We start from the raw sequence: 16110 nt of genomic DNA on the forward strand, positions 1-16110 counted from the left end.
TAGATTACACCTCAACATTAGGGAAGCACAACTCCTCATAAGTGGCCCAGTAAATAACATCAGAAAAAGTGCAGGAAAGATCGCAGTTATCAGGGATATCGTGTTACTTGAATCCACAAAGAATGCCGATAGAAACAGCAGCTGGGAAATCAAATGAGGAAATACACTGGGCAAATCTGCTGCGGAAGAGCTCTTTAAAGCATTAAAAAGCAAACGATGTCACTCTGAAGACAAAGGTGCACCTTACCCAAGCCGTGATGGTTTCCATCACCTCGTGTGCATGTGGATAAAGGAGGGCTGAATAAGAATGGGTGGATTTAGATTATGATATTGGCAAAAAATATTTATTAAACATACCATGGATTACTGGAATCATGTTGAAAGAAGTACAGCCAGAGTGTTTAGGCCCGACTCCATGCTTGACAAAGTAGAAGGGCAGCAAAAATAGGAAGATCCTTGACAAGATACATTGATTGACAGACGGGCTGCAACAGTGAGTTCAAACACAGGGTTCATTGTGAGGATGGCGTAGGACTGGGCAGTGTCTCTTCCTGTTGTACACAGACAGGGTCGCTATGAGTCAGAACTTATTTAATGGCACTAACAAATAATATTTATTAACAGAGACTTGTAAAATCTTAAGACACACAATATTAATAGTTCCTGATTATTATGACAATAGAAACAATGGATTTTTTTCCCAGAAATAGTTTATGCTCCTGTGAGATATTTGCTGTTGCTAGTGATTTACCATTCACTAAAAAAATATTTTAGTGATTTTCTATATCATTAGTAAAAGCCACTTAATATTTCTTCTCATGATATCTCATGATAGGTGATAAATGCCTATCAGTGCTACAGATTCTACAGTTACTAAATTATTACTTATATTTATTAAATTATACAGCAAAGAAGAATCTCTATTCATATATTTCCCTAAATTTTTTAAGGATCGCATATGTTAAGAGTGAATCACACAATGAAACATCTTTTCTGCAAGTAAAATATGCCCTTACAATGCACAAACAAAAATTGGGCTTAATTAGTAGAGATCAGTGAGTCACATTTGAGAAATCCAGAAACATCACAAGAAGAGTTGTATGAATTGTAGAAAGAAAATATTTTGAGATGATGGCAACATATGTACAAAGGTGCTCGATACAATGGATGCATGCATTATTGTAAGAGCCCCCAATAAAATAATTAAATTTTAAAAAGAGTTGTATGAATTCTAGGTAGAAATTTATGCTTTATTGTGTTTTATGGTGAGTTTCTTAAAGGTAAAAATTCATCAACTAATGATTTGTGACGTTATGCCAAGTTTCCTTTTCATGTAATCATGAAATAAATTGTTCTACCAAACATCAGTAGGACGTTCTAAAACCTGGTGAACAGAGATTCAGCCTGTCTATAAAAAGTAAAACCCACTGCTGTTGAGCCAATTCCAATTCATGGCAAGTATACAGGACACTTTTACAGGGGTCGCCCAATTCATAACAGTAGCAAAATGACAGTGATGAAGTAGCAATGAAAGTAATTTTATGATTGGGGGTCACCACAACCTGAGGTACTGTATGGAAGTAAGGTTGAGTACCACTGCCTCAGGATAAACATGGCTGAGTGCTGGGAATTCTACTGACCATTCTGGATTTCTCCTTTCCTTAGATGTTGACTGTGGAGGAAGGTCAGACCCTCACAACTAATTGCAGGTTTGATAGGCACAAATGTACAATATAAATATAAATGTTATAATAAAGTCATAGAGAATAAGGAGAGATAGAAGAGAGATTGAAATAATGGAGTCAGTAGCAGAAAGACATTGGGCCTTTACTCAAGTACTCACTCCATGCAAGAATACTTTCTTCTATTAAATTGGCATTCTATGATACTCACCCTCCCGACACAACCACTGAAGACAAAGCGGGTGAATAAGCAAATGTGGTGAAGCTGATGGTACCAGGTTATCAAAAGGTATAGTGTCTGGAGTCTTACAGGCTTGAAGGTAAACAAGCGGCCATCTAGCTGAGAAGCAACAAAGCCCACATGGAAGAAGCACACCAGCCTGTGCGATCATGTGGTGTAGAAGGGATCAGGTATCAGGCATCATCAGAACAAAACAATCTTACTAGAGTGAATGAAGGGGGGAGTGCAGAGTGGACACCCAAAGCCCATTTGTCAGCCACTGGAGATCCCCTTGCAGAGGGGTCTAGGGGAGGAGACGAGCCAGTCAAGGTGAGATGTAGCAACGTTGAAGAATACAACTTTCCTCTAGTTCCTAAATGCTTCCCCCCCACACCACCACCACTATCATGATCCCAATTCTACCTTGCAAGTCTGGCTAGACCAGAGGATGTACTCTGGTACAGATAGGAACTGGAAACACAGGGAATCCAGGGAGGATGATCCCTTCAGGACCAGCAGTGTAAGTGGCGATACTGGGAGGGTAGAGGGAGAGTGGGTTGGAAAGAGGGAACCGATTACAAGGATCTACATGTGACCTCCTCCCTGGGGAAAGGACAACAGAAAAGTGGGTGAAGGGAAACGTTGGACAGTGTAAGATATGATAAAATAATAATTTATAAATTATCAAGGGTTCATGAGGGAGGGGGAGCAGGGAGGGAGGGGAAAATGAGGACCTAATGCCAAGGGCTAAAGTGGAGAGCAAATGTTTTGAGAATGATGAGGGCAATGAATGTACAGATGTGCTTTACACAATTGATGTATGTATGGATTGATGTATGTATGGATTGTGATAAGAGTTGTATGAGCCCCAATAAAACAATTAAAAAAAAGAATTACAACCACAAAAACCCACAGGGGTCATTCTACTATGTCCTATAGGGTTGCTTTGAGGGGCAATAAACATAATTGTAGTGAAAATAAAGAAAAGAAATAATGGAGTCAGACGCATTTCATGGTAGCATGCTCACCTCCTGGATGGCCCTGATCTCAACATACAAGTCAGTGCACAGCATGGGCAGAGCAGGCAGGGGAGGGAGGATGTGGAAGGACATGGGGAGAGGGGATAGAGGAGAAAGAACACGGGGTGAGGGGAGAGGGCCACGGAGAGAGAGCACTCTTTATTACTAATCAAGGCTTATAGATCTTTGGGGGTCGTGCAAGCAAGCCCCCTATTTATAGGCAAAGCCCCTTAATTACAGCCTCCTAATTACATCACAGGAAGGGGCTGTACTATAGGTAATACAGTAACGAGAGGGGGACAATCTAGGGTTAAGACGCTATAGGAAGAGCAGGGATTAAGGGTATACATATGACAGGACAGGCGGTTCCTAGATTCATGATGGCTGCCTAACCTTGGTTGCCCTAGGGCTGGAGACTTTATTTAGCCTAAGCTTTCAGGGGAAGCAATCCACTGTCCCTAACAGCAGAGAGTGAGTCCTACCTATTGTGGAGCAACAATGGTGCCAAGATAATTTGACAACCATTTACCATTAATTGCAAGCACTGTCCTAAGACTAACATATATATTTGGGGGAGTTGAGCGGGGAACAGTCTTTTTGTATTCCACAGTGGAGCAGGCACCTCCTTATTTGCGGACAACTCTCCAGTGCCTTTGAAGAGATTTTAAGAAATCTAAACTAGCATTTTAGTTGTTTTTATCCAGAAGATGAGCCCACCATTACCTGCCCTAGAAGTCTGGAAAGTTTCTGAGGAGGCAAAGATATGCAGCCTCACTGCCAGTTAGTCCACTCCAACTCTTGGGGGCCCTCTGAGGGTTTTCAAGGCTGTCCATCTTTACTGGAGCAGAGAGTCATCTTTCTGTCGTGGAGTAGATGGTTTTGAACCACCAACCTTGCAGTTGGCAGTCCAGAGCTTAGCTGACAGTGCCAACAGGGGTCTTTTCCTTTTTAAAGTCATTGTATTGGGGCCTTTTTCAGCTCTTCTAACAATCCATACATCAATTGTGTCAAGCAGATTTATTGATCCATTTGTTGTCATCCTTTTCAAAATATTCTTTCTACTTGAGCCCTTGGTGTCTGCAGGGGAAAGGGCCCCCAACAAATCATCACAGGCCTGGTAGATGGAATTGTACAGCGATAATAAGTAAATATTATAGTAAAGTCATAGAGAGCATGAGAGATAGAAGAGAGATTGAAATAATGGAGTCAGACATTTCATGGTAGTGTGATCACCTCAGCCTCACTTGGTGGTCCACGTGGGGAGAGAGCCAGAGACAGAGAGCTAGCAGGAGGGCAACTTTATTGCTAACCAAGGCTTATAACTACTTAGGGAGGCATGATTACAGGTAACCACACGTGACAGGAAGGGGCAGTACAATAGGCATAGACATCATAGGAAGGGGATGTACTATAGGCATAAGTGTGACAGGAAGGGGATGTGTTTGGGGTGTGCACATAGGAAGGGGAGGGACTAGAGGTATACATGTGACAAGATGGGCAGATCCTAGATTCATGATGGTGGCCTAACCTTGGTCACCCTAGGGTGGGCTAGACTGTCTCCTACAAGGAAACAGTCAACTACTATCCTTATCAGAAGCGATTGGGTCCTACTTGTTGTGAGATAAACAGTGGTGACTGCTTGCTCTGGATGGCTGATAACCCTTAGGGAGAATAACCCCTGACCTACTTCTGTTGACCTCCAAGTCATTCGCCATGTGTAGCAAGCAGCTAAATTTGGGATACATTTGGGGGAGACAATGGGAAATATCTTTGTTTCCCACAGGTATCAGCTCCTCAGTTTTTCCCCTCTCCCCCAGCCTCCCTCCTTCACCAACACTTGATATTTTATAAATTGTTACTATTTTCATTTCTTACACTGACCGCTGTCTCCCTTCACCCAGGTTTCTGTAGTTCATCACCCTGGGGGCAGGGGGCAGGGATAGCTATAGGTCGTTCTTTGTGATCGGTTCCCCCTTCCTCCCCCACCGTCCCCTGACTCTCATGGTATCCATACTCCTCATCTTTTACCCAAGGAACAGGAGGTGGCCTGAGCTGCAGACCTTGTGGCTATCTGCCCAATGATTAATTCACTATGCCACCAGGGCTCCTTCTAGAAAGAGTAGGGTCCCTTAAAAACATGTAGTCCTCAAAAAAATAAATAAATAAATAGATAGATAAACAAAAAACAAAAAAACATGTAGTCCTCTTGTGGCAAATAATAGTAAGCTAAAATTGGAAAGAAACTTGGTTTGATAGTCTATATCTACATAGGTTGACTTATTCAAACAATAACCTTTGATCAAACTAGCCTGTTTTAAATAAATATAATGGGACACTCATACACCACAGACCTCTTTATTCTAATTGGCCCCACCACACAATGAGATTCTAAGGAGATTAGACAGCAGGTAGATGAGTTCATCCTGAAAGGTAATTTCATTAAAGTGACATTACAATTTCAGAACTGAAAGATTGTTTAATGAAAATGCAGGAGCTGATTAAACTGTGTCCCTCTTCAGCACCGAGTCCCCTCTGAAATGGCTTTAAGTTCACAACTGACTGCCACTAGTGGTCCTCGCCTTCACACCAACTCGGGGTGGCCCCACGTATGTCAGGGTGGAGAAAAGAGGAAGGTCTTTGACACAGCCTTTTGCCAAGTGGGGTGTTTAGAATGTAAGCTCTAATACACCGCAGAGCATCTTCCTATAAAATTACCGCCTCTCTTCAAATTTACAACCCATGACAGGGTCAGAAGACCCACTGAGCAAGGCAAGCATGGGCTTGTGCTTATTTACTAGTCTGTAGTGAGACTGTTCAATACAGACTACAGTAAACTCACTCACTGCCATCGAGTTTATTCCAACTCACAGCAAGCCCATAGGCGGAGGGAGAACTGACACTGTGAGTTCCCAAATTGTGTCCAGACTAAGGGAGCAGCTATTCCCTTACTACTACCCCTAATGGCTAACTCACACGGTTTTTGCTCACCAAAGCAACAAGGGTGGCTATACTAGATTCTGTTGGGAATTCTGGCGCACCGTCACTCAGGCACCTAAATGTCCCTCCTTAACATGTGCATTTCTGCATACACATTTCCCTGTGTATTTCTGCAACAGCGTCTGCCCGTGGGAACGTGAGACTGAGGAAGCAGACAGGAGAAACCATTACCCTCTAGTTGGCCAGCAGAAGCCTAATCAGCTTTTAAGTACCTTACAGGCATATTTCTTTAAGAGGAGGTGCTGACTTTTCGGAGGTTCTTATGATTCAAATAGCTCCTGGGCAGGGTTTTAGTGTCGAAGACTGAGGGACCTGGTGACAGGATGTCTAATTTCACTACTCTCAGCTGTACAACAGGTAAATGAGCCTTTAACTACTTATATTCAGTTATTTGTACTTAGATTACAGTGTGACTTCTATTTGCTGGGCAGAACTTTGTTACATCTCACTGAATACCTCTATCAGTTGCTATGAAATCAATCGTGACTCATAAGGACCCTTTATGACAGAGTAGAATTGCCCCTCCCATGGGCTTTCAAGACTGTAATCTTTTTTAAAAAACATTTTATTAGGGGCTCATACAACTTTTATCACAATCCATACATATACATAAATCAATTGTATAAAACACAGCTGTACATTCTTTACCTTAATCATTTTCAAAGAATTTGCTCTCCACTTAAGCCCTTTGCATCAAGTCCTCTTTTTTTACTCTCTCCCTCCCCGCTCCCACCTCCCTCATGAGCCCTTGATAATTTATAAATTATTATTTTGTCATATCTTGCCCTATCCGGAGTCTCCCTTCACCCCCTTCTCTGTTGTCCATCTCCCAGGAAGGAGGTCACATGTAGATCCTTGTAATCGGTTCCCCCTTTCCAACCCACTCACCCTCTACTCTCCCAGTATCGCCACTCACACCACTGGTCCTGAAGGGATCATCTACCCTGGATTCCCTGTGCCTCCAGCTCCTATATGCACCAGTGTACAACCTCTGCTCTATCCAGACTTGCAAGGTGGAATTCGGATCATGGTAGTTGGGGGGAGGAAGCATCCAGGATCTGGGGAAAAGCTGTGTTCTTCATCGGTAGACTGTAATCTTTATGGAAGCAGCCTGCCACATTTTTCTAAGAGGAACCTTGTGGGGAACCCTGGTGGCCTAATGGTTACCCATTGGGTTACCATCTTCAAGACTAGCAGTTCAAAACCACCAGCTGCTCCCTGGGAGAAAGACAGGGCTTTCTACTCCCACAAAAAATGACAGTCTTGGAAACTTACAGGGACAGTCCTATCTGTCCTACAGGATCAACTTGAGGGCAGTGAGCTTGAGTGTTTGAATGGGTTCCAACTGCAGTCTTTTAGTGAGCAGCCAGAAGTGGCATCTCTGTACCACCAGAGCTCCTCTGCAGTTGCATCCTAACACCCAAACCCACTGCCGTCGACGGAGTCAGTTACGACTCATAGCAGCCCCACACGGGTTTCTCAGACTGTGAATCTTTACTACAGGAGCACACAGCCGCCGCCTCCTCCTGTGCATCTGCTGGTGGCTTTAATCCTTGAACCTTCACGGTAAAGCCAGGTTACATTGTTCAATTTGTTAATACAACTCACAATGTATTAACTCTTCATTCTGCAGATATATTGAAAATGATCAGACCAGTATGATCCCCAATGCACTACCTTTTGCAACTATGTTATTTTGCTCACTGCTGGTGGGGAGGTAGGGGGAAGGGGAGGTGTTTTACTATAGAAATTAAAGCACCCAAATCAGAACACATCAACTGCAATTAGTTACTCTTTGGCATCCTGTTAGAGTAAACCAGCCTCTAACAACAGCAGGATCTGCAAGCACAATTGTACGGTGATAATATATAAAGATTATAGTAAAGTCATAGAGAATAGGAGAGTTAGGAGAGAGTAAAATAAAGAAGTCAGGTAGCATGCTCATCTCAGCCGCTCTTGGTGGTCCATGTGGAGGTGGGAGAGGAGAGGAGAGAGTGCGAGCATAGTTTTAATCAAGGCTTATATACACCTTATAGAGGAATGTAAGGCCCCTGATTACATCATAACAGGAAAGGCTGGTACCATAGGTAACACATGCAATGGGAGGGGAATGATCTAGGGGTGTACATGCAATAGGAAGGGGAGGGACTAGGGGTACACATGTGACAAGATGGTAAGAGTCAAGACTGATAAATCTTGAATTCAAGATTATAGATTCAAGATGGCAGCCTAACCTTGGTCTTCCTTGAGTGGGCTTGACCTTGTCTCTGGCTTCTCTTTCAAGGAAACAATCCACTATCTTTATCAGCAGGGTGTGGGCCCCACCTACAGTGGGACATAAAATAAGTGTCTGATTGCTCTAGATGGCTGATATCCTCAGGGAGATTACCTCTAAGCAGCTGACATTGACCTCCAAGTATAGTCATTTACCATGTATTGCAAGCAGTGTCCTAGGTTTGGCATATATTTTGGGGTACAACCTCGGGAAAACATTTCTGTATCCCACAATTCCTTTTATATATTAAATTCAGAAGAGCTACAGGGACAACATGGTTATTTTCTATATGCTGAAAGCTGTCAAGGCAAAATTAATGACAATATTAATGTAGCTAAGCCCCAAATTCAAGCTATGGAAATCATGTTGAATCCAGGCTTGGGGGGTAAAGGCGCCTCCAGCCCTTCCACTACTGGGGGAAGGTGTGAGAGGGGTCAGATGACAGGGCAGGAAGAGAGAGAGCAAATAGGGATGTCTGCTTCTGTAGGGAGAAAGAATCAACTAAGGGCTCACTTTAAGGCAGCGCAGCTGTTAGGAGAACATCTGTGGGAATGATATTTAAAGCGGGATAAGGTACTTAGACTAATTTACCAAAGTAATGGCTTTTCTACCGTGGAATCCTAGCTTTCCAGATTCCCTCTGTTATAAGGACGATAGTCCTAGTCATATTTCCCTCTGTGTCAGGTTCCCCCAGGCATTCCTTCTTGCACCGTAGGCAATCGATGTCTATAAATACTATACCCCAAGTTAGAGCATAACTCACATTTTACACACACACACCCAAAAAGGTCATTTCCTATGGGCAAACAAGACCCAGTGCTAATTTGGGCAGTTCTCATAGGAGGCCTAACACAAGGAAACAGGAGGAACTTTAGAAAATGATCAAGTTTGTTGCTATTACAAAGTTTCTGAATTGAAAATATTTTAGAAAAGAGATTAAAGGAGAGGTTGGATAGCAGGCAGTAACTGAAGACATTTCAGACTGAACCTCTTCTATAGTTAAAATAAATTGTGATAAGAATTGTATGAGCCTGAAATAAAATTATTTAAAAAATTAAACAACAACAAAAAGGAATGATGGCAATATATTTACGGATTGTTGTAAGAGCTGTAAGAACCCCAATAAAATGATCTTTTAAAAAAATAAATAAAGTTCTTGTGAGTGGTCCACATTTTCAGCTATGACTTTTGAACTTAAGTTCGTGGACGGAATCATTTTACTTATACTGAAAAGGTGGTGTAATATAAGCTAGGGGGAAAATCTAGGAATGTAATCTAGCTAGATACTTTTTTACTTTAGTCACTTATTAACATAAGAGTAGTAACACAACAAATGCCTATTCAACAGAAAACAAAATAGATATAACAAGGACCTCACAAAAGTTAAATTTTTATTTTCAAAATACATGATCAAGAATAAACAAACAACCTAAACCCTAGGGAAAAAATCTTTAGGAACGATTAAACTGATGAGTCTCAACTCACTACTATCAAGTTCATTCTGAGGTATAGTGGGCCTAGAGGACAACCTAGAGCTGCCCTTTGGGGTCTCCAGGCCTTACATTCTTTATAAGAGGACACAGCCTCATCTTTTTCCCTCAGAGAGACTGGTTGGTTTGCACTGCTGACTGCGGTTGTCAGCTCCAAGTATAATCCATTACACCAACCAGAGTACCTTGATAAGGTCTAATATCTAAAAAATATACAAAAAGGCAAATAACAATAAAAACTGGACAAAGTACATAAACAGGCACCATGTATGATATTCAAATGGTTAACAGATAAATAAAAAGATGTGTAGCATCATTATAAAAAAATAGAACTACTCGCTACCATCAAGTTGATTCTGACTCATAATGACCCAGAGGAAAGATAAGGCTTTCTGGCTGCTGGCCACAGGCCACTAGTTCAAAACTGCTATCCACTCCCTGGGATGAGGCTTTCTACTCCCATAAAGATTTACAACCTTAGAAACCCACAGGGGGAGTTCCAACCTGTCCTATAGGGTTATTATGAGTCATTAATCAGCAGAAAGTAAAATCAAAACCACAAAGAGATACTATTTCACTGCCACAGTAGGGCAACAAAGAATGAAAAGTGAAAATAAGAAAGAAAATAGAAGAGATGCAGAAAAAGTGGGAAGTGGGCAAAGGACATAAATAGATAAAGGTCCACTGCTAGTGAGAATGCAAAATGGTAGCACCATTGTGGAAAACAGTCTGATGATCCCACAAAAAACTAGAGCAGAACTGGATGCTCCCATCACAGTGGCTGAACATTTGACATCACCTTCACTATTAGCAGCTTGCTAACATTTACCTCAGGTTTAAATAGGTAATGTGGAGATTAATGACATTGCAGGGTAAAATTTTCCTTTAAAAATGTTAACACTTGTTGGTGGAGTGGAGGGGGGAACCAACTACAAGGATCTACATAGAGCCTCCTCCCTGGGGGACGGACAATAGAAAACTGGTGAAGGGAGATGTCAGACAGTGTAAGATATGACAAAATAATAATTTATAGATTATCAAGGGTTCATGAGGGAAGGGTGAACAGAAAGGGAGGGGGGAAATGAGAATGATGAGGGTAATGAATACACAAATGTTCTTTACACAATTGATGTATGTATGCATTGTGATAAGAGTTGTATGAGCCCTCAATAAAATAATTTTTAAAATAAAGAATAATTGTATATTAAGTTAAAAAATGTTAACGCTTGCATTTCACATCACAGTTTAGTAGGTGATATGATCTTAGTTTGCTCTCTGGGAGAAAGATGGGCTTTCTACTCCCAGAAACAGTCGGAGTCTGGGAAAATCACAGCGCAATTCTACCCCACCTAGGGGGTTGCCATGACTCTGTATTGACTCGATGCCAGTGAGTTTTCGATGCCAGTGAGTTTTGTTTAGTTAGCTTACTACTGAGTTCGATCACCGGTGATATATGATAAATAAATATCACCAGTTTCACTTCTCTAGAGAATCCAGCACAACCCAATGGAAGTTGAGCATACTGTAAGATTTGATAATACGGCAATATTATGTAAAAGACTTTAATACTTCAACTTTTTTAAATGGTGGAAATAACTTATTTGCTTCTGTGATTAATGTTAACACATGGCAAAAACATGTTTAGTACTATTCCCACTCTATCTTGCATAATGTTACCAGAAAATAGATATCCATTTTTCCAAAAGGTGTATACACATCATAGGGATGTAAGTAAATTATTAGAGAAGATAGAAACAGACTACAAGGTTATTTCCATGTTTCAAAGCTACTATACTTGCCAAGAAAACCAACCTTCTTTCCTCTGTCCGAGGAGGAAGTGTCTGATTTAATGGAGTCTTCTTATACTTGGCATGGCTTTCTGCAGGAACTTTCACTTTCTTTCTCACTTCTACTCGCTTCTCCAAAATCCAGGCCTTTGTCTACATGGCAGGTCTAACCTCCGTAAACCTGTACAAATGGAGTATTGACCGGCCATCGTTAATTTGCATTTCTCTTTCAATGTTTCACACTTTTTGCCTCCAATGGATGGATGGCTTTTACTCTTCAAACAATGCATACTTCTGATATGTTCAAGTATGTTCACATAAACAGATTATGAGTTTGAGTTTAAATACTCTTAAAGAGATTTACATTTAATTTACAAGATACCTACTGAGCCAAACGTAGCCAGATTTTAAAAAATCTGATATATAAGAAAGAATGTATAACAGCATATTAAATTCAAGAGCACTTATGTTTTGAGCACTTGTTAGGTGTGATTGAGTCAGTTCTGGCTCAAAGCCAGCCTCACAATCCCCACTAACTTTCAGCTCATTGCTGCAGCCACCATGTCTAGTCATCTTGTTGATGGTTTTCCTCATGTTGCCTGTCCCTCTACTTCATGAAGCATGCTATCCTTCGCCGGGGACTGATGCCTCCTGATGACATGGCCAACATATGTGAAATAGTCTTTGTGTGTGTGTGTGAAATAGTCTTGCCATCCTTGCTTTTCAGAATTCCGGTTGTACTTCTCCTAAGACAGATTTGTTCTTCTTTCAGTCCAGTGCATATCCAATACTCCAACACTGTAATTCAAATGCACCTATTCCTTGGTCTTCTCAATACCTTGTTCAGCTTTTACATGCATACAAGTTTTTACATGACTGAAATAGCATGGTTTGGGCCAGGGGATCCTTACTCCTTTAAAGTGACATCTTTGCTTTTTAAAACTTTAAAGAGGTCTTTTGTGGCAGATTAGTCCAATGCAATATTGTTTTTTTTAAATGATCATTTAAAAAATCATTTTATTAGGGGCTCATACAACTCCTATCACAAGCCATACATACATCAATTGTGTAAAGCACATTTGTACATTCATACATTCTCAAAACATTTGCTCTCCACGTAAGCCCCTGGCATCAGCTCCTCATTCCCCCCTCTCTCCTTGTTCCCCCCTCCATCATGAACACTTGATAATTTATAAATTATTATTTTGTCATATCTTATGCTGTCCGAAGTCTCCCTTCACCTACTTTTGTGTTGTCCTTCTGCCAAGGAAGAGGTTATATGTAGATCCTTGTAATCGGTTCCTCCTTACCACCCTACCCTCCCTCCACCCTCTTGGTATTACCACTCTCACCACTGGTCCTAAAGGGATCATCTGTCCTAGATTCCCTGTGTTTCCAGTTCCTATTTGTATCAGTGTACAGCCTCTGGTCTAGACAGATTTGTAAGGTAGAATTGGCATCATCATAGTGGGTGGGGAAAAAGCATTTATGAACTAGAGGAAAGTTGTATGTTTCATCGTTGCTACATTGCACCCTGAATGGCTTTCCTCCCTGCGAAAAAAATCATTTTATTGGAGGGCTCTTATAAATCTTATAACAATCCATCATTCAATTGCATTAAGCACACTTGTTTCCAAAACATTTTCTTTCTACTTGAGCCCTATCAGCTCCTTCCCTTTCCTCTCCCTCCCACCCTTGTGAATCCTTGATCACTTATATATTATTTTGCATCTTATATTGCTCCTTGTCTCCCTTCACCCACATTTCTGTTAATCACTCCGTGGGGGTGGGCTATATATCAAACCTTGTGATGTGTTTCCCCTTTCTCTCTCTTCCCATCCCGCCCCCCTCCAGCATCCCCCTACCCTCATTATATGACCATTCCCACCACTGTTCCTGAGGGTTTTATCTGTACTGAATTCCTGTGTGGAGAGCTCCCATCTGTTCCAATGTGTGTATTCCGGTCTAACCAGATTTGTAAGGTATAACTGGGTCGTGGTAGTAGGGGGGTGGGGGGAGGAAACATTCAGGAACTAGAGGAATTATGTGTGTTTCATCAGTGCTATGCAGCAATAACCCGTCTGTGGGGGATGTCCAGTTTTCTACAGATGGACTTTGGGTTTCCACTCCAAACCTCCTTTCATATTGCTCTCTTTCTTTTTAAATCATTTTATTGGGTGCTCATACAACTCTTATCCCAATCCATACATACATCAATTGTATAAAGCCCATTTGTACATTGCCCTCATCATTCCCAAAACATTTGCTCTCCACCTAAGCCCCTGGCATCAGCTCATTTCCCCCCCCCACCTGCTCTCCCCTCCCTCATGAATCCTTGATAATTTATAAATTATTTTTGTCATATCTTACTGTCCAACATCTCCCTTTACCCACTTTTCTGTTGTCCATCCCCCAGGGAGGAGGTTCTATGTAGATCCCTGTAATTGGTTCCCACTTTCTACCCTCTACCCTCTCTACCCTCCAGGTATGGCCACCACTCTCACCACTGGTCCTGAGGGGATATCATCCATCCTGGAGTCCCATCATAATGGCTTTCTTGACAGCTGTTTCCTCAGGTCTTGATTGTGAATCTAAGTAAAATGGAATCCTTGGCAGCTTCAATATTTTTTCCACTTATCATGATGTTGCTTAACAGTTGTGGGAATTTTTGTTTTATGTTGCTGTACAATCCCAACTAGGAGCCCTGGTAGTAGTGGTTACAAGTTGGTCTGGGAACCACAAGGTTGGCAGTTCAAAACCATCAGCTGCTCCACTTTCTGCTCCTATAAACAATTAGTCTAGGAAACCCACAAAGACAGTTCTACTGTCTTACAGGGTTGCTTTGTATCAGTATGGGACTCCATGGCAGTGAGTCCTAATCCATCCTAAAGGCAAGTGTGTTCTTTGCATATTGCAGATTGTTAATGAGTCTTCTAATCCTGGTGCATGTTCTTCATCCTGTAGTTTTTCCCAGATTACATGCATACAGATTAAGCAAGTGTGCTGAAAGGATACAACTCTGACACACACCTTTCCTAATTATATACTACACAGTATGCTCTCCTGTTTGAAAAGACTCTTCTTGGTCCAAGTACAATGGTCAGTATGAACATAATTAAGTATTCTGGAAATCCTATTATTTGAAATGTAATTCATAATTTATTATGATCCATATAGTGGAATGCCTTTGTATAGTCAATACAATCGAAAGCTCAAGATTTATTTGTAGCAGAGAAGTAGCTATCAAGAGTTACGATGTTAGGGCCTTCTGTTTCTAACCCGAAAACTGCCATACAACGTCCAAAGGATACCAGATGTAGTACGGAATGATGATGTACCCCCGAAGCAGAAAAATCTTTATATTTTATACTCAGATGTCAAATAACATTCCTTTTAGTACATTAACTTGAAAACAAATTTTACGTAGCCTAGTTTATATCTTCATAGTCGAGACTAGACAGAGAATGCACCAATTCAACATGTACAATTCCGAACAACTGACGTCGATTATTCAAGCTACGCAACCATTTTATTAATTTTTTTTTAAGTCAGCTGCTCCGAAGCTGAAATTGGCACACAGTTGCAAAAAGAGCTCAAGGATACAGTGAAATAGCATCTTTCGGCCCCGGAACCCCTTCTGCTGAGATAATAAAGCGAACCAGCTCCCAACACGGCGAAGACTAAATAAACTGTCAGGCAGACACGTGCCTTAGTTAATGATTTCCTCCCAAAGCCTGGGGGGGCTGCTGGACCCCTGAGCAGCTGAGAATGGTTGTATATGGTGGTTGTCTATCAGGCACTGGTTCTGTAAGAGTGTCCGGAGACACGGAACACATTACAAGAGAAATATAAAATATGTATTAAAAATGAGTAAAACGACGGTGTATGTTTAGTTTTCGAACGAATCTGCTGTTAATTTTTTGGACCTTTCGAAACTCGGTTATTGGGGCGCCGCGCCAAGGCGGGGTCCGCGAGCGCTCGCTCACCTGGCCACTCGGCATTCCTACCGGAAGCACACGCTTCCTCCAGCGGGCTGACCCGGAAGTGCTCGGCGGCCGCGGCGGGGGCGTGGCCAAAAGGCGCTGGCGCGTGCGCGCTCCCCCCGCGGAGCTCCCGCTGGGCCGGCCCCGCGCTCTCCCAGAGGCGCGCCCCAGCCGCTGCCAACATGGCCGAGACCAGCGAGGAGGTGGCGGTGCTGGTGCAGCGGGTGGTGAAGGACATCACCAACGCCTTCCGGAGGAATCCGCACATGTGAGTCGCGCCCCGGCGGCACCCCGTCTTCCGCCGCTGGTGGGGTCGTTAGGGTTGGGGGCCGGCGGACGGGGGCGGGGTCAAGCCCCAAGGCGACCTCGGGCGTCGGGATGACCGCGTGCGACCCGGCCTCCCGCGGTCCTGGGAACCGGGAAGAGCCAAGTTCGGGGCCGGACCGTTGTCGCTCGCGGCGCGGGCCACTCTGCAGCGCCGGCTCCGAGCACGCGAGGAGCTGGCGGGTGAGTGCCCCGAAGTGACCTCGGGAGCTGCGAACGGAACGACTTGGTTTCGCGCGCTCCCCTTCCATTTCCACCCTCCCCCCACCCCCCGGACTTTTTGACACTCGGGACCTTGTCCGTGAGCCCGCATCCTCCCTTCCTGACCGGTGC

At 42.7% G+C, this 16110-nt stretch overlaps 1 protein-coding gene and 1 long non-coding RNA gene across 2 annotated transcripts in view; one reads left to right on the forward strand and one right to left on the reverse strand.

The window, feature by feature from the left end:
- Positions 1-362: 362 nt before the first annotated feature.
- LOC142458010 (uncharacterized) lies at positions 363-15504 on the reverse strand. The gene is made up of 3 exons (XR_012786402.1): positions 15457-15504; positions 11496-11651; positions 363-551 (listed from the first exon to the last, which is right to left on the reverse strand). It is a non-coding gene; the product is annotated as an uncharacterized LOC142458010 (long non-coding RNA).
- Positions 15505-15596: 92 nt separating this feature from the next.
- Positions 15597-16110, forward strand: part of PTAR1 (protein prenyltransferase alpha subunit repeat containing 1) — a 63521-nt gene continuing 63007 nt past the window's right edge. Inside the window, exon 1 of the mRNA XM_075560556.1 lies at positions 15597-15721. Coding sequence (XP_075416671.1) covers positions 15636-15721 — 86 coding nt within the window. The 5' untranslated portion in view covers positions 15597-15635. The remainder of the gene's footprint in view (positions 15722-16110) is intronic.

This window comes from Tenrec ecaudatus, chromosome 10 (genome assembly GCF_050624435.1).
Source record: "Tenrec ecaudatus isolate mTenEca1 chromosome 10, mTenEca1.hap1, whole genome shotgun sequence".
NCBI lineage: Eukaryota > Metazoa > Chordata > Mammalia > Afrosoricida > Tenrecidae > Tenrec > Tenrec ecaudatus.